We start from the raw sequence: 24,238 nt of genomic DNA, 5'->3' as shown, positions 1-24,238 counted from the left end.
CTACCCCTGTCAACAGCACTGCACCCCCAACAGCAACTCGCCCAAGCCTTCCCCATTTCTCCTTCTCCCAAATCCATTCAGCTGATGTTCTGAAAGAGCTGCAAAATCTGGACCCCTACAAATCAGCCGGGCTAGACAATCTGGACCCTTTCTTTCTAAAATTATCTGCCGAAATTGTTGCCACCCCTATTACTAGCCTGTTCAACCTCTCTTTCGTGTCGTCTGAGATTCCCAAAGATTGGAAAGCAGCTGCGGTCATCCCCCTCTTCAAAGGGGGGGACACTCTTGACCCAAACTGCTACAGACCTATATCTATCCTACCATGCCTTTCTAAGGTCTTCGAAAGCCAAGTCAACAAACAGATTACCGACCATTTTGAATCTCACCATACCTTCTCTGCTATGCAATCTGGTTTCAGAGCTGGTCATGGGTGCACCTCAGCCACGCTCAAGGTCCTAAACGATATCTTAACCGCCATCGATAAGAAACATTACTGTGCAGCCGTATTCATTGATCTGGCCAAGGCTTTCGACTCTGTCAATCACCACATCCTCATCGGCAGACTCAACAGCCTTGGTTTCTCAAATGATTGCCTCGCCTGGTTCACCAACTACTTCTCTGATAGAGTTCAGTGTGTCAAATCTGAGGGTCTGTTGTCCGGACCTCTGGCAGTCTCTATGGGGGTGCCACAGGGTTCAATTCTTGGACCGACTCTCTTCTCTGTATACATCAATGAGGTCGCTCTTGCTGCTGGTGAGTCTCTGATCCACCTCTACGCAGACGACACCATTCTGTATACTTCCGGCCCTTCTTTGGACACTGTGTTAACAACCCTCCAGGCAAGCTTCAATGCCATACAACTCTCCTTCCGTGGCCTCCAACTGCTCTTAAATACAAGTAAAACTAAATGCATGCTCTTCAACCGATCACTACCTGCACCTACCCGCCTGTCCAACATCACTACTCTGGACGGCTCTGACTTAGAATACGTGGACAACTACAAATACTTAGGTGTCTGGTTAGACTGTAAACTCTCCTTCCAGACCCATATCAAACATCTCCAATCCAAAGTTAAATCTAGAATTGGCTTCCTATTTCGCAACAAAGCATCCTTCACTCATGCTGCCAAACATACCCTTGTAAAACTGACCATCCTACCAATCCTCGACTTTGGCGATGTAATTTACAAAATAGCCTCCAATACCCTACTCAACAAACTGGATGCAGTCTATCACAGTGCAATCCGTTTTGTCACCAAAGCCCCATACACTACCCACCATTGCGACCTGTACGCTCTCGTTGGCTGGCCCTCGCTTCATACTCGTCGCCAAACCCACTGGCTCCATGTCATCTACAAGACCCTGCTAGGTAAAGTCCCCCCTTATCTCAGCTCGCTGGTCACCATAGCATCTCCCACCTGTAGCACACGCTCCAGCAGGTATATCTCTCTAGTCACCCCCAAAACCAATTCTTTCTTTGGCCGCCTCTCTTTCCAGTTCTCTGCTGCCAATGACTGGAACGAACTACAAAAATCTCTGAAACTGGAAACTCTTATCTCCCTCACTAGCTTTAAGCACCAACTGTCAGAGCAGCTCACAGATTACTGCACCTGTACATAGCCCACATATAATTTAGCCCTATCAACTACCTCTTTCCCAACTGTATTTAATTTATGTATTTATTTTGCTCCTTTGCACCCCATTATTTTTATTTCTACTTTGCACATTCTTCCATTGCAAAACTACCATTCCAGTGTTTTACTTGCTATATTGTATTTACCTTGCCACCAAGGCCTTTTTTTGCCTTTACCTCCCTTCTCACCTCATTTGCTCACATTGTATATAGACTTGTTTATACTTTATTATTGACTGTATGTTTGTTTTACTCCATGTGTAACTCTGTGTTGTTGTATCTGTCGAACTGCTTTGCTTTATCTTGGCCAGGTCGCAATTGTAAATGAGAACTTGTTCTCAACTTGCCTACCTGGTTAAATAAAGGTAAAATAAATAAATAAATAAAAAGACAGGCTTTCACAGCTCTCTGTATCCGAGGACAGAAAACATCACAAGAAACAAGCTTCAATATACTCATATTACACAGCACTGAATATTATGTTGCTATTATCTCCGTCCTCAGTTTTTATTTCTAGGGACTGGAACAACACAACAGTTCCTGCCCTATCCAGAATAGCCTGCTCTCTCCCTTCTCTGACAGTTGTAGCTGCAGTCCTTTCACCCTCCTCCATGGCTGTTAGCTAGCTACCTACAAATACATTTGGAGTTTGTTTTTTAAATTTACAATGCTAAAGATAGCTAGCTACTATGAAGTTAGGTAGCTAAGGGAATTAAATATGGCCAGCTACCTATCTATACAGTATGTCAAGTTGGCTAGATAGCTAGCTACATGAGCAGCTAATTTGAGTTAGCCTGCACTGTAGCTAGCTAGCTACAGGAAAGGGTGATATCTAGTCAGTTCTACAACTGAATGCATTCAACTGAAATGCGTCTTCCGCATTTAACCCAACCCCTCTGAATCAGACGTGCTGCCTTAATCGACATCCACGTTGTCGGTAGATAATACATTGTTTTGTTTTTTTACATTTTCAAAATAGATTTACTTACTTGAATAGGTTCTCCCAGCCATGTGGATGATTGGAGACAGGGCAACACGGTTTGTTTTGTCGCCAGAGCAGTTTAGAGAGTATCACTATTTACCTGTGAATAAATTCATTAAACAGAAAATGGATTAAACGATTTACCCATTTAGTAACCAGACCTTCATCCAAACTTGCTATGCTGAATCCTTGACACACAAACAGAATGTGCTGCTATAATATGCGGCAATTTACCAACCTACTCATGTCCACAAGCCCTACCAACAGCTTACTACACAACATACACTTAGTATTTATTTTTTAGCTGCTGTATACATATCTCCTTGGTATATTACATCATTTATGTAGCAGTATACAATAGACATTTTTGGACGCACTGTTGTTGTAATGTGCTCATTTGAACGTGGCGCGGCGGTCTTCCTGTGGGCAAACTTTTGTCATCAAAGTCTGACATGCTCTGGATTTATGATTTATTCAAGACTGGGAACTCGAGAGAGAGAGAAAAAAAGTTGAAACATAATGTTTGTGATCTTCAAGTCGGAGCTCTAGAAAAAGGCCCGAGTTCCCGAACTATTTTCCCAGTCCGAGTTGGTTTCTTTCAGAGTTCCCAGTTGTGTTGAACGCGGCAGAAGTCATGCTGGATTGAACCTGCATTCAACCTTTTCTGGCCCATGGTGTTGCATGTGGATGTTTATCCTTTTAAGATTGGAAAAGAGATCATTTCAGACAGATGTTTTGACTCCTTAAACCCGGACCACACACCCTCTCCACCGAATAGCAGGCTACGCTTGCCATTGGTTAGTTCTAAACCACTCGTTATTTTATTTGCAATTTCCGACTTGTGTAATGTTTATATCCAATGGTCGAAGAGCACCGATACGTTTTATCTATAATATCTCTTCATTTGACAAGGATTTTCCAGTAGATTGTTGACGTGATTCAAGATGATGACCGCTTGTCTAGCTTGATAGCTAAGATTGTGAAAGTATCATGTTGATATGATCAGTCCTTGAGCCTTCTTGGATGGGCAATTCTATTGCAGCACCCAAGGGGGCTTGAACTGCCTAGCTCTCCCTGTAGATTCGGTGGTGACATAATGTCCCAATGAGTGACAGAACACTGAGCCAATCACGGCGAAAATACTTAGTCATGATTGGTTCCACCTATCCCATGCAGATTGGGGCATCATAAACCACTCTGGGTTCATCCGGTCGTTTTCTGCACAGGGTTGTTGTCTTAACCCCACCCTGGTTCAGTTTCCCAGATGCAAAAACGAGTTAGAGACAATAAGGGATTGTTCTACTCCTAAACTATCCCTAGTTAAACACATTCTTGTCTATGTAATGCAGTGTGTAACTCATTTGTCAGCTCAGGCCATCTCCAGTGACCATACGCCCAGATTAGCTGCAGTGAAATACTGTAGAGTGGAGACCATAAAAACACAGACACTAGTAGGACAGAAATGACTTACTATTAGTTAAATATTAATTGTTAACCAGTAATATCAAATAAATACGTAATTTCCCCCCTCACAATCCCCATTAGCCCTGGGGTGCGGCAAAGTTAAGGCAGTTAAACAATGGGCATCCCTATAGTTGACACACACAACGTTATCCACCGAAACTACACAATTCTCTATCCCATGCCCTCCTACACATTCCCCACATTTTGGAATCTCCCTCCAACAACAACTGCTGCGACGTGACCATAAACGTTGCAGCTGAAACAGAACAGTGGATTCCACATAAAGGTTCTAACAGGTATGATACTGTATAAGGTTCTAACAGGATAACTGATATATCCTAACATGACTTTGTCAGGTAGAGACTCTGACTCAAAATGACAGTTACTCCTCTGTTAAACCACGCTCACCACCGGGTCTGCGTCGCACCAAACAGCGGGCATCACAGACACCAGGAATCTTCAACCTCAGTAACTCCACCTCCACACTTAACGCGACCCCAGTAAGGGCGTCACATTCTCACCGAGCCCTGTTCTAGTAGCCTGAAGGCGTCCGCATGCGTTCCCATGTGCATACTGTGTATTATGATGACATTTTGTGACGTTGTTTTTCTTTTCGTTTTGTACTTAGGTAAGAGTTTTTTGGTTGTTGGGGCACACACACATTTTTTCTTGAGACAAGCGGAAATCGGTAGCCACAGAGTACACTCATTCGTCGCTGATTGGTCAACAGAAGGGATTCTTCAGTAAAGTCTTTGTTGTCAATCAATGAGAGAACTCATTTAGATGCACATTTTTCCATTTATAAATACTGCACCAAATATCAGAGTTAGATGTAAAATTACTCTACTAAAATCTCCTGTGCAAAAAACATCAAAATCAACGAAAGATTTGAGTTATCTTAGATTAATTCGGACTGTTTTGAGGGTGTATACTGTCTACGGCGTCTCAGAAGGGACAGACAAGCAAATGTCGTTTAAGGGAGCACTTGTTTGTTTCTCCTAGCGGACTTCGGCTGCCGCTTGTACTGTAGTCTCTTCTCAGTGAGCCACGCTTCAGAGACCACACTAGCCCTCGATCATAACTCTCAGTTCCATTACATTATACATGGGAGTAAATGGAAGGCGTCTTCTGTACCGGGGAGTTTTGTTAAGAGCCCCCGATGCTCAGTCCGAACATTAACATGCATCGCTTGCCGTGCGGTTTCAGAAGCATAAGGACTTCATCTTTCATATAAGTGAGAAATAATTTTCATAAAACAAAAGGTTCAATTAATACACACAATTTATAGGGTTATGGTTCACACTTGGACATATTTCCATGTTACAGCGCTTGTTTACAGAAGACAGATGGAAGACAGTTAATTTTCACAGCTAGTCCATTCCATCTGCGTCTCTGAACACATTTGTGTAAATGACTAAACAGGAGGACCACAAAGATGTTGTTACTGAACAATACTGTCGGCTGCAACTGTGTTAAAACAGTGTGTACAGTAAGTGTTTATTCTGCATTTGTGAAATATTTTAATATGATGAAAGTAGAGGGATTTATGTTCTACAACCGTACTGCAATTGAGAATCGATTCACGTTTATATTGAGTATTTGGCTGTTTTCGCTTTAAACAGAACATGTAAAGTCCTTGGACTATAGGAGTAAGGTTAGGTTCCTTTAGTTAATTATTGGGCTAAGACCACACGTCTTCTCAATCGATGCATCCTTACAACTCTATATTAACTGTAATGTATAAAACAATGGCAACGATGAACTAAATACACCAAAATGAACAACATTTCCAGGAGTTGTACAGGAGTTGTTCGGGGTGGTGGAATCTAATGATCAAACCAAGTTAAGCAAGGTAACAGTGAACCTTTTATGTGGGATACACATAAGGCAATTCTAGGTCTTGTGGCATATTCTGGACTGTAAGTCAATAGAATTGCAGCCCTCTGCAAGTACAGTGCATTCTTCCATCACATGTACAGCTGATTCTGAAGATCTTGCACACTAATGCGATGCTATTGAGTCCTCACTACTACAATGTCTGGGCCAAGGACCACATGCTTTCTGGTAAATTTAGATTACAATACTGGGTGGGGTGAATATATTTTATACGACAAACATGATTTTTTGTTAACTAGTAAATAGTAGCCTACAGCAAAGTGTGTTTAAATAATTTCTGCTAGTTAGTTTTTGCTACCATGTGGGTTTCAGCTTGCTTGAGCCTGCTAACTGAGGAGTGTTAATTCACCTGTTTCCTTACATGTTTCATTAAAAAAAAAATCTCTTACAAAGGAGGTGTTTAATCTAATGGCCTGTCTATTTATCTGTAATGTAAATAATGTATTTCTAAGTATTAAGCGTTTAACAACTGAAATAGAACATAAACACTTAAAACCCTGTGCGATTCCGGTATCTTGGAGATCTCAGAAAATGCACTGCAAGTGTAACTAATGATACTTACGTAACATTTCATTATGTTTCTCCATGAAAACAATTATCATGAGCACACAAATCCAAAATGATGTAGGCCTATGCCATTGCAAAATCAAATGCTTCTAACAGCAAGAGTCAACCATAGGCTTCATGTCATTAGTGTTGGATTGATTGACTACGCATTTGTGTCTAGCTGTAGGACAGTTGCCTAGTGATATTGGTGTCCTGGGGACAGTAAAGACAGAGACTGGGTTTCTGGGGACTATGACAGCTGACTTTTGAGGGCAAGGTTTTAATCATTAAAGCTGTGATTTTACCTGTGCTTTTATTAATCAGTTCTGTTTTTAGACCTGGAGCGGATGCTTTTTTACTTCCTGTGGGGAGGCAAGTGGGAGAGGCTGAGGAGGGAGGTGGTAAAGAGGCCCAGGTCCAAGGGGGGGGAAAGGCTTGCCTGACCTCTACTTGTTCCTGGGCAGCCGCTACACGGCGTTACATCTGACTCTTGCCACCTCCCCGGCCAACAACAAGACTCAGGCCTCTAGACGAGCCCACAATGGTCTGGCGCAACGTGGCCCATCCTGCTCTCCTGAATCGGCATCGGGATCTGTCCTGGATCTGTCCTCAATGTAAGTAAGAATGTGTACTTAACTGACTTGCCTAAACAAATGTTGGCCTTACTAGATAACCTGCAGGGATGAAAATATATATCTTCCAGTTCAATGCACCTAAAAGAAAGTATGGGCATAGGCCTAAACTACAAATTAAACACAATGTTTAACACATCTGGTTAGTATACTATATGATCAGTTCAATGTCAATAACCAACACAATAACATATCCTAATATTTAAAATGTAAATGCACTGATAAAATCAACAATGTCTATTAAATTGGTTTGTTCTTATGTTTCTGCCACCGCACGCAACAACGTAACTTTAATCACACCCTAACACAAGTAGATATAATTCACCACCTACCAATCATTTTCAAACCACATTGGGAAAAATATCCCGTTTTCAACACCAACCATAACAATTTGATTACTCTATTTTCCTCCAGGTCTAAGAGGGATCCAATAGATCCGCCCAAATCTACACAATTCTCTGCAACATTAATTTGATTTTCAACAAGTGCAGGAAGCCCAACCGTGAAGCCGGGCATCAAAAAATTAGTTGATACTCATAATGTTCCTCTCCACGGAAATCTTTAGTAAAAGGCGAAAGATTTATGCGATCTGAAGAGAAACCAGAGTGTACTACCGAATGATGAACACAGTTCAGACCCACTTCTCGGTCTTACTCTTCACATTCATGGTTAATGAAAAACAAACCAAACCTAAAATCGCCGATACAACACAAACACACATTTCAGTTCACCGATGCAGATAAATAAATAACTTTGACAAGTGTCAATGCTTTGTAATGTCATTCAGTCTGACACAAACGAAATGCACGCTGGGTATTATATAAATCACTTCCTGTTTGACCCATTCATTCGTAAGCATTATTTCATCTGCAACGACAGTGTAATTTCAGAAACTAAGAAGAGCAATGTTGGCGTAACAGTTTAGCCATCGCCAAAAGTTTACTATCAAAATTGGAAACGATGTTCAAATTGTAATATTTGCAGAAGGGACGAAATACAACGCTTCTACATGGAGCAGGCGCATGCGCCGTTGAGACCCGGAAGAAACTTCACAAGGCAGTGGTGAGAAGCAGGGACGAGGGGCGGCAAAAAAATGATATTCATATCGGCAACATTTAATTGCTGGGCTTAACACAATAACACTTAACCACTGTCTGCAACAATGTATCAACTTTGAAATCTGAACGTAATAGTTTGCAACATGTATTGTGGTACTAGGGGTTAACTAGTCCCCCCTAAGAACAATGTCTAATTGGTGACACAAAAAAATCAAAGTTTGGAAAGAAAATTGGTATGTGAATGATGGCCACACTTAGACGAATAAACTATCAAGGGAAATACATGGCTACAGTTCACACTTTTTTTATTTTTATTTGATGAAATGTTTTATTAGAAATGGGACTGTTTTTCTTTGTTGTTCCTTTGCCTTACAATATGTACAATTGCAAATATTATTTGAATAATCCAAGTTTTGAAATCCCAGCAGTCTTTAAAATGACATTCAGGAGATAAATGTTTTCAATAGTTGTTCTTTTAATGAAGTAAAACAAGTATTTATTGGAACGTAATATTGGATTTGAATATAACATTGGAATATAACATGTAATGACAATAACTTAACTAATTAAATCAGTGTAACATTGATGTGGAAACTTTTATGCTCTGCTATTGCACAATTCAAATTTGTTCATAGGTCACAAATGAAGTTGTCCCCAGTAAAATTGGAGCACAACTCATGAGACCACCTCCTGCACTGCTCACACCTAATCCAGTCCCCACCTGGGACTGAAAACAGCTCCTGGGACTGAAAACAGCACCTGGAACTGAAAACAGCTCCTTACAGAAAATGCACTCTGCATCCCCTTCTTTTGTGGCTGCTGTGGCTGCTTGTGTTGCAACAACCTTCTTCCAACACTTTTGATAAACTGGGCAAAATAGAAACAGGCCTATAACAGTTAGGATCAGCTTGATCTCCCCCTTTAAATAAAGGATGAATCGTGGCTGCCTTTCAAGCAATGGGAACCTCCCCAGAAAGGAGAGACATGGTAAAAGAGTTGGAGTTTGGCGATGATAGGGGCAGCAACCTTAAAGAAGAAAGGGTTTAAACCATCTGACCCAGATGTTTTTTAGAGGGAGGTCAAGTTTAAGGAGCTCCTTTAGCACCTCGGACTCAGTGACTGCCTGCAGGGAGAAACTTTGTAGTGGGGCAGGGGAAAAAAAGAGGGAGGAGCATCGGGGATAGTCACATTAGAAGGGGAAAAGAGGGAGGAGCATCGGGGATAGTCACATTAGAAGGGGAAAAGAGGGAGGAGCATCGGGGATAGTCACATTAGAAGGGGAAAAGAGGGAGGAGCATCGGGGATAGTCACATTAGAAGGGGAAAAGAGGGAGAAGCATCGGGGATAGTCACATTAGAAGGGGAAAAGAGGGAGGAGCATCGGGGATAGTTACATTTAGAAGGGGTGGGAGATGAGGAAATGTTGGACGGGCAAGAAGGCATGGCTGAGTCAAATAGGACTCCTGACTTAATGAAGTGGTGATTAAAGAGCTCAGCCATGTGCTTCTTGTCAGTAACAACCACATCATCAACATTAAGGGACATGGGCAGCTGTGAGGAGGAGGGTTTACTCTCCAGGTCTATAACCGTTTTCCAGAACTTCTTGGGGTTAGACCCACAGAGAGAGAACTGCTACTTAAAGTAACTAACTTTTGGCCTTCCGGATAGCCTGAGTGCACTTATTTCTCATTTGCCTGAACGAGAGCCAGTCAGCCTGAGTATGCGTGTGCCGAGCCTTTCGCCAAATGGAATTCTTGAGGTGGAGTAACTCTACAAGATCACGGTCGAACCAGGGGACTGAACCTGTTTTTAATTCTCATTATGGGGCGTGTTTGTTAACAATACCACTGAAAATATCAAAAAAGAAGGTCCAAGCGTCTTCGACAGAGGGGATGAAGCTGATTCTATACCATTTTACAGAGGCCAGTTCATGAAGGGAGGCTTGCTCATTAAAGTTTTTTAGCAAGCGTCTATGACAAATCAGGACAGGTCGTTTCACTGAGCAGCCATTACAAACACAGGCTGTAAAACAGTGATCACTAAGGTCATTACAGAAAACACCAGATTGATACCTATCAGGATTATTTGTGACGATAACGCCGAGGAGAGTAGCCTTTTCTGGGTGTTTGGAATCATACATTGTGGGATTGGTAATAATCTGAGAAGATTTAGGGAGTCCCATTGCTTTAAGGTGGTTTAAGCATGTCCCAGTTTAGGTCACCAAGCAGGACAAATTCAGACTTAGTGTAAGGGGCCAGGAGAGAGCTTAGGGCAGGTAGGGTACAGGCCGGTGCTGATGGAGGACGACAGCACCCAGCAACAGTCAACAAAGAGCAATTTGAAAGTTTAATGTATAAAACCAGCAAATCAAATTTTGGGGGGACAGACTTGGTGGAGACGACCGAGCACTGAAGGTGATCCTTGGTAAAGATACCCACTCCCCCACCTTTGGAAGATCTGTCTTGCTGAAAAAGGTTATAACCAGAAAGGTTAACATCAGTATTCAAAACACTCTTTCTGAACCACGTCTCAGTAATAACCAACACATCTGGATTGGAGCTGTGAACCCACACTTTCAATTGATCCATTTTAGGTAATAAGCTTCTAGTGTTAACGTGCCGAAAATACAGGCTTTTATCAGAAATCAGTGAAGCAGACATCAGAGCACAAGTCAGAATTGGGGCTGGCAACAGTAGATTGGCCAGGGTGTACATGCACATTTCCAGATATCATCAGCAGTAATACAATCAAGGCAGGGCAGAGGACAGGGAGAGCTGTGCAGTGCTGATTTATGACAGCTGAATGTGCATCAGATGGCAACAAGATCATATCATACAGCAATTTCATCAGGTAACATGAATACAAAGCCAACGAGAGGTGGTTAGAATAGGATGGGAGGCCAAAAGTCTGTGTAACCAATAGAGAGTCAGAGTCCCGAGTGTGGGTACAAACAGTCTATCCCACGGTTGGGTAAAGAACGTTTGTAGTCAACAAAGTATGCAGGAGTCATGAGGCAAATAGCAAAATAGCAAAATGCATATTTACTACTAGTGCGGTTGCTAGCTTGCTAATTTAGCATAAATTGTCTAAATGACCGGTAGAAACTCATTCATAACCATAAAGGGGTAACTAGCCCCCTATCTACATTTTTTCTCTCTAAATGAGTGGATTGTTTATCTGGAGAAGAAAATAAAACCGAATATAACTCAAACGGAGAGCGAACAGAGGAAATGTTTTCTTGAGCAAGAGCAGTGGCAACCAGAGAGCAGTGGCAACCAGAGAGCAGTGGCAGCCAGAGAGCAGTGGCAACCAGAGAGCAGTGGCAGCCAGAAAGCAGTGGCAACCAGAGAGCAGTGGCAACCAGAGAGCAGTGGCAACCAGAGAGCAGTGGCAGCCAGACAGCAGTGGCAACCAGAGAGCAGTGGCAGCCAGAGAGCAGTGGCAACCAGAGAGCAGTGGCAACCAGAGAGCAGTGGCAGCCCAAGAGCAGTGGCAGCCAGAGAGCAGTGGCAGCCCAAGAGCAGTGGCAGCCAGAGAGCAGTGGCAACCAGAGAGCAGTGGCAACCAGAGAGCAGTGGCAGCCAGAGAGCAGTGGCAACCAGAGAGCAGTGGCAACCAGAGAGCAGTGGCAGCCCAAGAGCAGTGGCAGCCAGAGAGCAGTGGCAGCCAGAGAGCAGTGGCAGCCCAAGAGCAGTGGCAACCAGAGAGCAGTGGCAACCAGAGAGCAGTGGCAACCAGAGAGCAGTGGCAACCAGAGAGCAGTGGCAGCCAGAGAGCAGTGGCAGCCAGAGAGCAGTGGCAGCCAGAGTGCAGTGGCAGCCCGAGAGCAGTGGCAGCCCGAGAGCAGTGGCAGCCCGAGAGCAGTGGCAGCCAGAGAGCAGTGGCAGCCAGAGAGCAGTGGCAGCCAGAGAGCTGTGGCAACCAGAGAGCAGTGGCAACCAGAGAGCAGTGGCAACCAGAGAGCAGTGGCAACCAGAGAGCAGTGGCAACCAGAGAGCAGTGGCAGCCAGAGAGCAGTGGCAGCCAGAGAGTAGTGGCAACCAGAGAGCAGTGGCAGCCCAAGAGCAGTGGCAGCCAGAAAGCAGTGGAAGCCCGAGAGCAGTGGCAGCCCGAGAGCAGTGGCAGCCCGAGAGCAGTGGCAGCCCGAGAGCAGTGGCAGCCAGAGAGCAGTGGCAGCCAGAGAGCAGTGGCAGCCAGAGAGCAGTGGCAGCCAGAGAGCAGTGGCAGCCAGAGAGCAGTGGCAACCAGAGAGCAGTGGCAACCAGAGAGCAGTGGCAACCAGAGAGCAGTGGCAACCAGAGAGCAGTGGCAGCCCAAGAGCAGTGGCAACCAGAGAGCAGTGGCAGCCCGAGAGCAGTGGCAGCCCGAGAGCAGTGGCAGCCCGAGAGCAGTGGCAGCCCGAGAGCAGTGGCAGCCAGAGAGCAGTGGCAGCCAGAGAGCAGTGGCAGCCAGAGAGCAGTGGCAGCCAGAGAGCAGTGGCAACCAGAGAGCAGTGGCAACCAGAGAGCAGTGGCAACCAGAGAGCAGTGGCAGCCCGAGAGCAGTGGCAGCCAGAGAGCAGTGGCAGCCAGAGAGCAGTGGCAGCCCGAGAGTAGTGGCAACCAGAGAGCAGTGGCAGCCCGAGAGCAGTGGCAGCCCGAGAGCAGTGGCAGCCCGAGAGCAGTGGCAGCCCGAGAGCAGTGGCAGCCAGAGAGCAGTGGCAGCCAGAGAGCAATGGCAGCCAGAGAGCAGTGGCAGCCAGAGAGCAGTGGCAGCCAGAGAGCAGTGGCAGCCAGAGAGCAGTGGCAACCAGAGAGCAGTGGCAACCAGAGAGCAGTGGCATCCCAAGAGCAGTGGCAGCCAGAGAGCAGTGGCAACCAGAGAGCAGTGGCAGCCCAAGAGCAGTGGCAACCAGAGAGCAGTGGCAGCCCGAGAGCAGTGGCAGCCCGAGAGCAGTGGCAGCCCGAGAGCAGTGGCAGCCCGAGAGCAGTGGCAGCAAGAGAACAGTGGCAGCCCGAGAGCAGTGGCACCCAGAGAGCAGTGGCAGCCAGAGAGCAGTGGCAGCCAGAGAGCAGTGGCAGCCAGGGAAAGTGTTGGTAAAATAATTGTGACATCTTGTGGTCTTAATGTAAATTAAAGGTGTTGGGGAAGTTACCTCCTAGTACCCTAAACATTGTTTGACTTGTGGATTGATCTACTACAGGTGATATAGTCTATCGCCCTGAAAAAAAACAGCAAAGCATTGGATATCGTGCCCTAATCAGCGCACTAGCCTAATAGGCCTACAGAAAAGTGGGGGTGGGGGGGGACCTCTGAATACCGTGTCCATGAGGGTCATTGCCTGTGGTGTGTGCTTCCCGGATGGTATTATGACTGCATATCCTGCTAACCTGCACACCACTGGCAGCTCGCCCTCCCGCCTTCCCTGCTCCTGCTATCAAGGCACAAGGCGAGACCCAAATGCAGACACAGGAGGCAGATGGTTGGAGTCTTACAATGTTTATTAATCCAAAGGGGTAGGTAAGAGAAAGGACGTGGACAGGCAAAAAAGGTCAAAACCAGAGTCCAGGAGGTACGGAGTGGCAGACAGGCTCATGGTCAAGGCTGGCAGAATGGACAGGCAGGTACAAAGTCCAGAAACAGGCAAGTGTCAAAACCGGGAGGACTAGAAAAAGCAGGCGACCGGGAAAACCGCTGGTTGACTTGGAAACATACAAGACGAACTGGCATAGAGAGACAGGAAACACAGGGATAAATACACTGGTACAGAGAGACAGGGAACACAGGGACAAATACACTGGGGAAAATAAGCGACACCTGGAGGGGGTGGAGACAATCACAAGGACATGTGAAACAGATCAGGGCGTGACACCTGCTGCCCTAAGGGGTGATCTTCAAGCGTATCAATGCCGACACAGGTACAGAAGGAATGAAGGACGTGAAAGGAATGGGAGGGAGGGAGGGAGGGAGGGAGGGAGGGTAAAGGAATGAGAGAGTATTAGAAGGGAGGGAGGGTTAAGGAATGAGAGAGTATTAGAAGGGAGGGAGGGAGGGAGGGAGGGAGGGAGGGAGGGAGGGAGGGAGGGAGGGAGGGAGGGTAAAGGAATGAGAGAGTATTAGAAGGGAGGGAAGGAGGGAGGGTAAAGGGGTGAGAGAGTATTAGAAGGGAGGGAGGGAGGGAGGGAGGGAGGGAGGGAGGGAGGGAGGGAGGGAGGGAGGGTAAAGGAATGAGAGTATTAGAAGGGAGGGAGGGAGGGAGGGAGGGTAAAGGGGTGTGTGGGGTGGAGTCAACACATTCAGGAAGACAGGTTTATATGTTGAGAGGGATGGAAAAGATAAAGAAAGCAAAGGAATACACATTTTACTGCAATGGGTCTATTTTACCGTGTTCACTAGTCTTTCTAACACTCTCCACTATTGATGGTCTTTCCACTTAAATCTCTCAGAGTTTTCTGTCATTCTAACTCCCCATTCGGTCCCCACAGGCCTCTGCACGGGATGCGTTGTTGGATGACTCTGTGATGCCCGCCAAGAAACTGCAGGATATCGGCCAACCAGTGACACTGAGGGTGGTGGAGGACCTCTCACATGGCTTCATCGGCCTATCGGGACTCGCTAGGGAGATACAGGTAGCTTCAGACATCTCTGCATAGAGCGAATCAGAGAGTACTGGCAAGCGACCAAAGTTTGAAAGGACCAATCGTGGGGCTGGCCCATCAAATGGAGGGGCTGAAGAGATGCCTATAACACCCAGGGGAACTTACTATGACTGAGTTCACATATGTGGTTGTCTTACCCAGCTACCTGAATCAACTAACTGTAAGTCGCTCTAAAATGTACATAATAACTTTGACCACTGTGAAATTCTGACAAGTGTGCTGAAATATTTTACATATTTTATTTATACAAATATCTTGCATGTGAAATGTAATACTCAAGTTTAATGGTCGAATAATAACTTATTGTCAAGTTATAAATGTTCGAAGTATTTGCCTTTTATGGAGCCTAGAAAATATCGGATAAGAATTGTAACACTGTAATAACGAGGCTCCTAAACCAAAAGCTATACAGGCGCTCTAGAATGAAGAAGTGAAAGTGACGTATCAGATGCACGGGTGCCTGAACTACGGATGCCGCTGGAGGGCAATATTTTCTCCCTGTTCCGCTTTTCCTTTCGTAAAAAAAGGAGAGAGGGGCTGTAGCAATGGAGGGGGTAACTGTAGGGCACGTATTTGACGCCGAATGCATCCTCAACAAACGTCCACGAAAGGTATGAAATAACGTATCTTATCCTAATATGAAAACATGAGACCCTGTTCAATCGTTTAACTCTTTCCCAATCTTCTCCTTTGCAGGGGAAGTTTGAGTATTTGGTGAAGTGGAGAGGGTGGTCGTCCAAGTGAGTAGCTATTTAGCAAGCAGCTGTCTGAGCTAAACAATGACAACAATGTATCCCTTGAGCCCAGGCAACCCCGGATTTCTTTCACATCCGTAATATTTACAATCGGAGATTATTCCCGTGTTTTTTGGATAGACTGCATGATGCATGGAAGAAAGACGATGGTGTTCGCCGTTTCTGTGTCTTGCTTTATTTTCTTTAGCCCGAGCAGTTTATGTTACGATGCCAAATCGGTATCCAGTAACGTGAGCAGGCATCACCCTACTACGGTAGCGGACTGTAGCAGCGGGAATATAGAACGCCCACTATTTGCATGCAGCCGTGCTTTCGTCGTGCTAGTTTACCAATAATGTTTCCATACAAAACCATCTTTGATGTTGCTGAATGTAAATATCCGAGCAAACGCTCCAGTTTCAGCCATTTAAATATACGCTAGCCCTAAACAATGAACAGCCACTCTCAATATTTGCTATTATTCAGCAAATAGTCTTACTATTTTATTTAGACACAACGTGAATTATGTTTTGTTTTTTAAATATGATGCGACTATGTCTGACATTGTTTCTGAAAAAGGCGATTTAAACTAGATCCACCTGAACAGAGAATTCATGGTTGACATTTTATGTGCAATGTCTCTCTACTGTGCACTAATAAACCGTTTTTTTTGGTATATATAATATCGGGTTTTCTTTACAGACATAACAGTTGGGAGCCTGAAGAGAATATTCTGGACCCCAGATTACTGGCTGCCTTCCACAAGAGGTGTGTTATTGATATCATATCACAGTGGTTCAGTTGTTTGACAAGAACCCCTTCATATTTAATGTAGCTACATGGTGTATTAGACTTGCCCTGGTCAAATGCATCCTTCCTCCAATCCTTGAAGCAATCACTTATATCTGACTTAACCAAATTGGTTAAATTAAACTTTCACTTGTCCAGTTATTAAGATCAGTAGTCTCTTCAAGTAAGGAAGGATGCATTTTTAAAGAGGCAGAACATTGTCAGTGACTGTATCTGACTTGTGTGTGTGTGTGTGTGTGTGTGTGTGTGTGTGTGTGTTTTCTACAGAGCGCAAGAGAGGGAGCTACTCTTCCGTAAGAGAGGGAAGAGGCCAAGGGGACGTCCACGGAAAATTCTGGTAATCATCACACTGTTGCTGCTATTCAAACATACGCGATTTAGTCACGACTCACTACAACAAATGCAGCAAATTCACTTCCTTTGGTCATGTTAATTATACTTGTAATGTCTTCTCAATGATTGATCCATTATATTTACAACAGTAGCAGCAATTCATTTGTTTGTTTGAATGATGAATATAAAAAACTCTCTCTCTCTCCGTCTTTAGGAACCAGAACCAACTGAAACCAAATCCGACCGCTCCTCCTCCTCCTCTTCATCCGGCCTGTCCTCCTCTCCCTCCTCTTCCTCAGAAGAAGAAGAAGAAGAAGAGGAAGACCACAGGAAGAAGGCCAAACCAGGTCCTCGCCTCCGCAACCTCTACCCCGTCCCCCAGAAGAGGCCCCAGATTGTTGTGGCCAAAAATGAGCCCGTCCGGAAAAAGCGCGGGAGAAAACCGCTGCTCCCCGAGCTGAGGGCTTTGAGACAGGCAAAGACCCGGCCGCCCCTCCCGCCCCCTTCTCCTTCTCGCCACCAGCAGGTCCTCAGGCCCCCCCGCGAGCCCTTCAAAGAGGAACCCCGAGGGGGGGTGAAGAAGCCTCTACAGCCAGCCAGTTTCACCTACACTGGCCTGAGCTCTAGCCGGGGCTCCAGAGATGAGGTGGCACACCAGGTGGCTGCTGGAGGTGCCTTCTACCAGGCAGGGGCCTCCAAACCTGGGCCGCTGAACTCCATTTGGTCAGGTCGCTCCATGTCGACCAACACCCCCACCCCATCCTCTCTATCCTCCTCTTCCTCTCTCAGCAGACCTCCCCCGCCTTACAGTAAGGGCTGGTCAGATCTGAAGCGCTCCCTCTCTGTCTCTGACGCCGGCAGCAGCAATGGCAGAGCAGAAGGGTTCAAGGTGGCTTCCTCTCTAAAACCAGGGATGTCTACATCCACACTCTGTCTCCACAGCTCCAAGACCTCCAGTGGGTGTGGGGGCTCTTCAACGGCATGTAGCCCAGCTCAGCGCTTCCCAGCTGGGCAGAGGAGGCAGCAGGAGGGCCCAGGAGGTCAGGCAGGGATGGTGGTTCAGCAGCAGGGAGCCAAGCCCCCCTCCTCTACCCCTCCCTCGGCCAGAGACCGCATCAGTCAGGCCCTCAGCCTCCGAGCTCTCAACCTGCAGAGTGTCAAAAGAATCGCGCCCGGCAATGGTCTCCAGGGAAACGGGACCTCCGGCACCACTGGAGTTGCAGTTTCGAGGTTGAGCCTGAGAAGCAGTGCCAGCCCGGCAGGAAAAAGAGCAGGGGGGAGCATTAAAGAGACACACACCTCGTCTGGGCTGAACCAGGGCCTGGTGTCGGGAGGGTTAGGGGGAGGGGCACTGCACTCTGGAAGCGTGACACCAGCCAGAGTGGAGAGGGGGGAGAGAGGGAAGGACACTGGGGCAGAGACGGAGAGAGAGATGGACAACAAGGGACCAGGGGGTGTTGGGAGGGGGAATGGAAGGGTGGAGAAAGGAGGGAGTGTACAGGCACAGGGTGGCGTGTCCACGGCCCGCAGAGGCAGAGCTAACGGGGGGAGACAGGAGGACAGGAAGTCAGGACAGAGCCTTACCGTTAATGAGCGGAACTCCCGGAGCGGTGACAACTCCCGGACCCTTAACGAGCTCAGCACGGGTGACTCAGATGACACCAGCAGCAGCGAATCAGAAGAGTGTGACTCCCCCTATCCCGACAACAACAACAGGGCCCGCCTTGTCTCTATGGAGATGGAAACGGAGACGGACTGGCGGCCGGCGCGGAGCCTTCTAGAGCACGTGTTTGTCACGGATGTCACCGCCAACTTCGTCACGGTAACAGTGAAGGAGTCGCCGACCAGCGTGGGGTTCTTCAACGTCCGCAATCACTAAAGCCTGTCCGTGTATGTACAGGACACCCATAGACACAGGCCATTTCCCCTCCCAATGGTTAAAGGGACATTACGCTCTCAAATCAAAGTTTGACAGACATTTTCAGACCTCTAAACTAGTCTAATGTCAAGATAAAACCCACTATAGCTGGATCTACATAAGCTATATTATGTGACGTGGTTTCATTAGAATACTTTAGAGGTCTGAAAACATCTGACATTTTATTTATGAGTGAAATCTCTCGTCATGGTAAGAATCTGGAGGAAACTTAAACTCACTAAGCTGATCCTGTCTCTGTGCCTAAGGGCAACCTATACCTGGAATAATAAGATACAACATGACATTAGGCTTGATTCCAAACCCATCCCTGGTCCCTTTAGCCCATTGATTGCCCCTTTGAAGATTTGCAAGGATTGGATCTGAGACATAACAGTCAAGTAGGCTTGGGCCTAGTTCCATTTCTGACTTCAACCCTTTCACCTAGGTCCTTCACTTTTCAGCTAATTTTTTCTTATACATATCCAGTCTTTTTAGATCTGCGAGGGGGAGTCAACAAGGGATAGGGGAAAGAGAATGTTTTGGTATTGGACCCTCGTCAATTGAAGACTTTTGTGAAGACATAGCTGTCTGTATAGCTATGCCAGCATATCCCATCTTACTTTGTATTCTCTTTGGACCAAAAGAGTCATGAATGTGAATTGTGTATTTTTTCAAATCTGTTAAAAAAATGGTATTCTGTCAGTCAGTATTTCTCTTGCACTACAGTATGTTATTGTAATATTTTAAGCCAATTATATTAGACTGAAACATACCTTCTCATCTCAAGCAGGCATGACATTTTTTTTACAGTTATCTTCCAGTGTTATCCCTTCCTGCCTACCTGTGGCAAAGAATATTTGAATTGAATACAATCACAGTCATTGATAGTAAGAGCATCATAGGAGGTGGAGAAGTGTTTTAATTTAATTTATATTTGTACATATGTTTCTCTCCTGTTGATATGAATATGTATCTGTAACTCTGGTGCTTATTATAGCTTCACAGCTTCAGAAACTCGTAGCCTGTGTGCCTCCCCTGCCATTTCTAAGGTATTGAAATAAACCGTGAGTACTTGTAAAAGTGGGTGCTTAACCATACCAAAACGCTCTTGTTGTTGTTGTTGTTATTGTTAAGTTAGTCCATCAAACATCTTTTATAAAGCCTGTTTTTACAGCAGCAGTTGTTAGAAAGTGCTTTACAGTCACCCAGCCTAAACCCCAATGAGCAACCTAAGCAGAAGCAACAGCACAGCGGCTAGGAAAAAAACAAGGAAGAAACCTAGAGAGGAACCAGGCACCTCTCGGTACGCACCAACCAATCACGAAAATCACAAAAACACAGCCCACCTTCTGGCTGTGTTTTCGTGATTGGTTGGTGCGTCTCTGATCTGTACCAAATATGTACTATTATATTGACAAGATATTCAAGTGACCGCTCTAAATGGAAATACATGTCTTTATTTTCTCAAAATGGCCGAAATGCCACGTGTCCACTTACATAAGTACATTTGTTAACAACCTAACCATTACTAAACTTATAGCAATAAAACAAATGTGTAGACTAATTAACACTCATTGACCGCTGATTTTGGGTGGAAAAAAACTCGCTTTGCCTCCACCTCTTCTTTTTTGACTCCACCAAAAACCCTGAAATTTCCATCCCTAACTATAACGTTTTCCGACAAGATAGAACTGCCAAAATGGGCGGAGTTGTAATCTATTGCAGAGATAGCCTGCAGAGTTCTGTCTTACTATCTAGGTCTGTACCCAAACAATTCAAGCTTCTACTTTTAAAAATCCAACTTTCCAGAAACAAGACTCTCCCTGTTGCCCCTTGAAATAGACCACCCTCTGGCCTCAGCTGTGCCCTGGACCCCATGTGTGAATTGATTGCCCCCCATCTATCTTCAGAGCTAGTGCCGCTAGGTGACCTAAACTGGGACATGCCGGATGGACACCCCGTCCATCCTACAATTTAAACTTGATGCCCTCAATCTCTCACAAATTATAATTGAACCCACCCGGTACAACCCCAAATCCGTAAACACGGGCACCCTCATAGATATCATCCTAACCAACTTGCCCTCCAAATAGACATCTGCTGTTTTCAACCAAGATCTCAGCGATCACTGCCTCATTGCCTGCATCCGTAACGGGTCTGCAATCAAACGACCACCCCTCATCACTATCAAACGCTCCCTAAAACACTTCAGCGAGCAGGCCTTCCTAATCGACCTGGCCCGGGTCTCCTGGAAGGATATTGACCTCATCCCGTCAGTAGATGATGCCTGGTCATTCTTTAAAAGTGCCTTCCTCACCATCTGAAATAAGCATGCCCCTTTGAAAAAATGTAGAACCAGGAACAGATATAGCCCTTGGTTCACTCCAGACCTGTCTGCCTTTGACCAGCACAAAAACATTCTGTGGCGTTCTGCATTAGCATCGAATAGCCCCCGTGATATGCAACTTTTCAGGGAAGTCAGGAACAAATATACACAGGCAGTTAGGACAGCTAAGGCTAGCTTTTTCAAGCAGAAATTTACACCCTGTAGCACAAACTCAAAAAAGTTTGGGGACACTAAAGTCTATGGAGAATAAGAGCACCTCCTTCCAGCTGCCCACTGCACTGAGACTAGGAAACACTGTCACCACCAACAAGTGGGAATTTATCGGTGGTGACAGTGTTGAGAATTTCAATAAGCATTTTATTACGGCTGGCCATGCTTTCCACCTGGCTACCCCTACCCCGGTCAACAGCCCTGCACTCCCCACAGCAACCTGCCCAAGCCTCCCCATTTCTCCTTCACCCAAATCCAGATAGCTGATGTTCTAAAAGAGCTGCAAAATCTGGACCCCTACAAATCAGCCAGGGTAGACAATCTGGACCCTCTCTTTCTAAAATGATCTGCCGAAATTGTTGCAACTCCTATTACTAGCCTGTTCAACCTCTTTCGTATCGTCTGAGATTCCCAAAGATGGGAAAGCAGCTGCGGTCACCCCCCTCTTCAAAAGGGGAGACACTCTAGACCCAAATTTCTACAGACCTATATCTATCCTACCCTGCTTTTCTAAGGTCTTCGAAAGCAAAGTCAACAAACAGATTACTGTCACGTTCGTCATAATGATGAGACCAAGGCGCAGCGTTAGTAGAGTTTCACGTAATTTTAATAAACTGAAACTCACCTAACAAAACAACAAACAACCAACCAAACGAAACGTGAAGCTACAGATGTGCAAGCTACAGAAGGCAACTATACATAGACAAGATCCCACAACACAAATTAGGGAAATGGCTACCTAAATATGATACCCAATCAGAGACAACGATAAACAGCTGTCTCTGATTGGGAACCATATCAGGCCAATATAAACATACAAAAAACCCTAGACATACAAAAACCCTAGACATACAAAAACTAGGGTACCCACCCTAGTCATACCCTGACCTAAAGAAAATACAGTGCCTTGTGAAAGTATTCGGCCCCCTTGAACTTTGCGGCCTTTTGCCACATTTCAGGCTTCAAACATAAAGATATAAAACTGTATTTTTTTATGAAGAATCAACAACAAGTGGGACACAATCATGAAGTGGACCGACATTTATTGGATATTTCAAACTTTTTTAACAAATCAAAAACTGAAAAATTGGGCGTGCAAAATTATTCAGCCCCTTTACTTTCAGTGCAGCAAACTCTCCCCAGAAGTTCAGTGAGGATCTCTGAATGATCCAATGTTGACCTAAATGACTAATGAGGATAAATACAATCCACCTGTGTGTAATCAAGTCTCCGTATAAATGCACCTGCACTGTGATAGTCTCAGAGCTCCGTTAAAAGCGCAGAGAGCATCATGAAGAACAAGGAACACACCAGGCAGGTCCGAGATACTGTTGTGAAGAAGTTTAAAGCCGGATTTGGATACAAAAAGATTTCCCAAGCTTTAAACATCCCAAGGAGCACTGTGCAAGCGATAATATTGAAATGGAAGGAGTATCAGACCACTGCAAATCTACCAAGACCTGGCCGTCCCTCTAAACTTTCAGCTCATACAAGGAGAAGACTGATCAGAGATGCAGCCAAGAGGCCCATGATCACTCTGGATGAACTGCAGAGATCTACAGCTGAGGTGGGAGACTCTGTCCATAGGACAACAATCAGTCGTATATTGCACAAATCTGGCCTTTATGGAAGAGTGGCAAGAAGAAAGCCATTTCTTAAAGATATCCATAAAAAGTGTTGTTTAAAGTTTGCTACAAGTCACCTGGGAGACACACCAAACATGTGGAAGAAGGTGCTCTGGTCAGATGAAACCAAAATTGAACTTTTTGGCAACAATGCAAAACGTTATGTTTGGCGTAAAAGCAACACAGCTGAACACACCATCCCCACTGTCAAACATGGTGGTGGCAGCATCATGGTTTGGGCCTGCTTTTCTTCAGCAGGGACAGGGAAGATGGTTAAAATTGATGGGAAGATGGATGGAGCCAAATACATTCTGGAAGAAAACCTGATGGAGTCTGCAAAAGACCTGAGACTGGGACGGAAATTTGTCTTCCAACAAGACAATGATCCAAAACATAAAGCAAAATCTACAATGGAATGGTTCAAAAATAAACATATCCAGGTGTTAGAATGGCCAAGTCAAAGTCCAGACCTGAATCCAATCGAGAATCTGTGGAAAGAACTGAACACTGCTGTTCACAAATGCTCTCCATCCAACCTCACTGAGCTCGAGCTGTTTTGCAAGGAGGAATGGGAAAAAATGTCAGTCTCTCGATGTGCAAAACTGATAGAGACATACCCCAAGCGACTTACAGCTGTAATCGCAGCAAAAGGTGGCGCTACAAAGTATTAACTTAAGGGGGCTGAATAATTTTGCACGCCCAATTTTTCAGTTTTTGATTTGTTAAAAAAGTTTGAAATATCCAATAAATGTCGTTCCACTTCATGATTGTGTCCCACTTGTTGTTGATTCTTCACAAAAAAATACACTTTTATATCTTTATGTTTGAAACCTGAAATGTGGCAAAAGGTCGCAAAGTTCAAGGGGGCCGAATACTTTCGCAAGGCACTGTATATAGAAAAACAGAGATATCTAAGGCCAGGGTGTGACAATTACCGACCACTTCTCTGCTGTGCAATCTGGTTTCAGAGCTGGTCATGGGTGCACCTCAGCCACGCTCAAGGTCCTAAACAATATCATAACCGCCATCGATAAGAGACTATACTGTGCAGCCGTATTCATCGACCTGGCCAAGGCTTTCGACTATGTCAATCACCACATTCTTCTTGGCAGACTCAACAGCCTTGGTTTCTCAAATGATTGCCTCGCCTGGTTCACCAACTACTTCAGGACACTGTGTTAACTAACCTCCAGACGAGCTTCAATGCCATACAACTCTCCTTCCGTGTCCTCCAACTGCTCTTAAATTTCCAGTTGAAACTAAGTGCATGCCCTTCAACCGATCGATGCCCGCACCTGCCCGCCCGTCAAGCATCACTACTCTGGACGGTTCTGACTTGGAATATGTGGACGACTACAAATACCTAGGTGTCTGATTAGACTGTAAACTCTCCATTCAGACTCACATTAAGCAT

General features: G+C 45.4%; 1 protein-coding gene, 1 long non-coding RNA gene and 1 other non-coding gene across 4 annotated transcripts; 1 reads left to right on the top strand and 2 right to left on the bottom strand.

Moving 5' to 3' along the window:
* Window positions 1-2,020: 2,020 nt before the first annotated feature.
* On the bottom strand, window positions 2,021-4,941 carry LOC118942068. 2 transcript variants are annotated; one of them, XR_005038001.1, is made up of 3 exons: window positions 4,487-4,941; window positions 2,622-2,714; window positions 2,021-2,040 (listed from the first exon to the last, which is right to left on the bottom strand). It is a non-coding gene; the product is annotated as an uncharacterized LOC118942068 (long non-coding RNA). The 2 variants fall into 2 exon arrangements; XR_005038002.1 differs by lacking the exon at window positions 4,487-4,941 and adding an exon at window positions 2,992-4,480.
* Window positions 4,942-7,645: 2,704 nt separating this feature from the next.
* On the bottom strand, window positions 7,646-7,761 carry LOC118942468. The gene has a single exon (XR_005038405.1). It is a non-coding gene; the product is annotated as a U5 spliceosomal RNA (small nuclear RNA).
* A 6,847-nt stretch (window positions 7,762-14,608) lies between these two features.
* LOC110499438 (chromobox protein homolog 2) lies at window positions 14,609-19,745 on the top strand. The gene is made up of 5 exons (XM_021576581.2): window positions 14,609-15,458; window positions 15,544-15,587; window positions 16,284-16,349; window positions 16,659-16,728; window positions 16,939-19,745. Exons 1-5 carry the CDS (start codon window positions 15,393-15,395, stop codon window positions 18,601-18,603), a joined length of 1,911 nt encoding a protein of 636 aa, XP_021432256.2. The 5' UTR covers window positions 14,609-15,392; the 3' UTR covers window positions 18,604-19,745.
* Window positions 19,746-24,238: the final 4,493 nt, after the last annotated feature.

Source organism: Oncorhynchus mykiss, chromosome 20 (assembly GCF_013265735.2).
Source record: "Oncorhynchus mykiss isolate Arlee chromosome 20, USDA_OmykA_1.1, whole genome shotgun sequence".
Lineage (NCBI taxonomy): Eukaryota > Metazoa > Chordata > Actinopteri > Salmoniformes > Salmonidae > Oncorhynchus > Oncorhynchus mykiss.
This window is presented reverse-complemented; position numbering and strand designations above follow the sequence as displayed.

Coding starts and splice junctions, on each gene's coding strand:
- LOC110499438 (XM_021576581.2), top strand. CDS start 15,393: ATGGAGGGGGTAACTGTAGGGCACGTATTTGACGCCGAATGCATCCTC. Junction 16,350..16,658: donor CTGGCTGCCTTCCACAAGAG/GTGTGTTATTGA, acceptor TGTTTTCTACAG/AGCGCAAGAGAGGGAGCTAC. Junction 16,729..16,938: donor GACGTCCACGGAAAATTCTG/GTAATCATCACA, acceptor CTCCGTCTTTAG/GAACCAGAACCAACTGAAAC.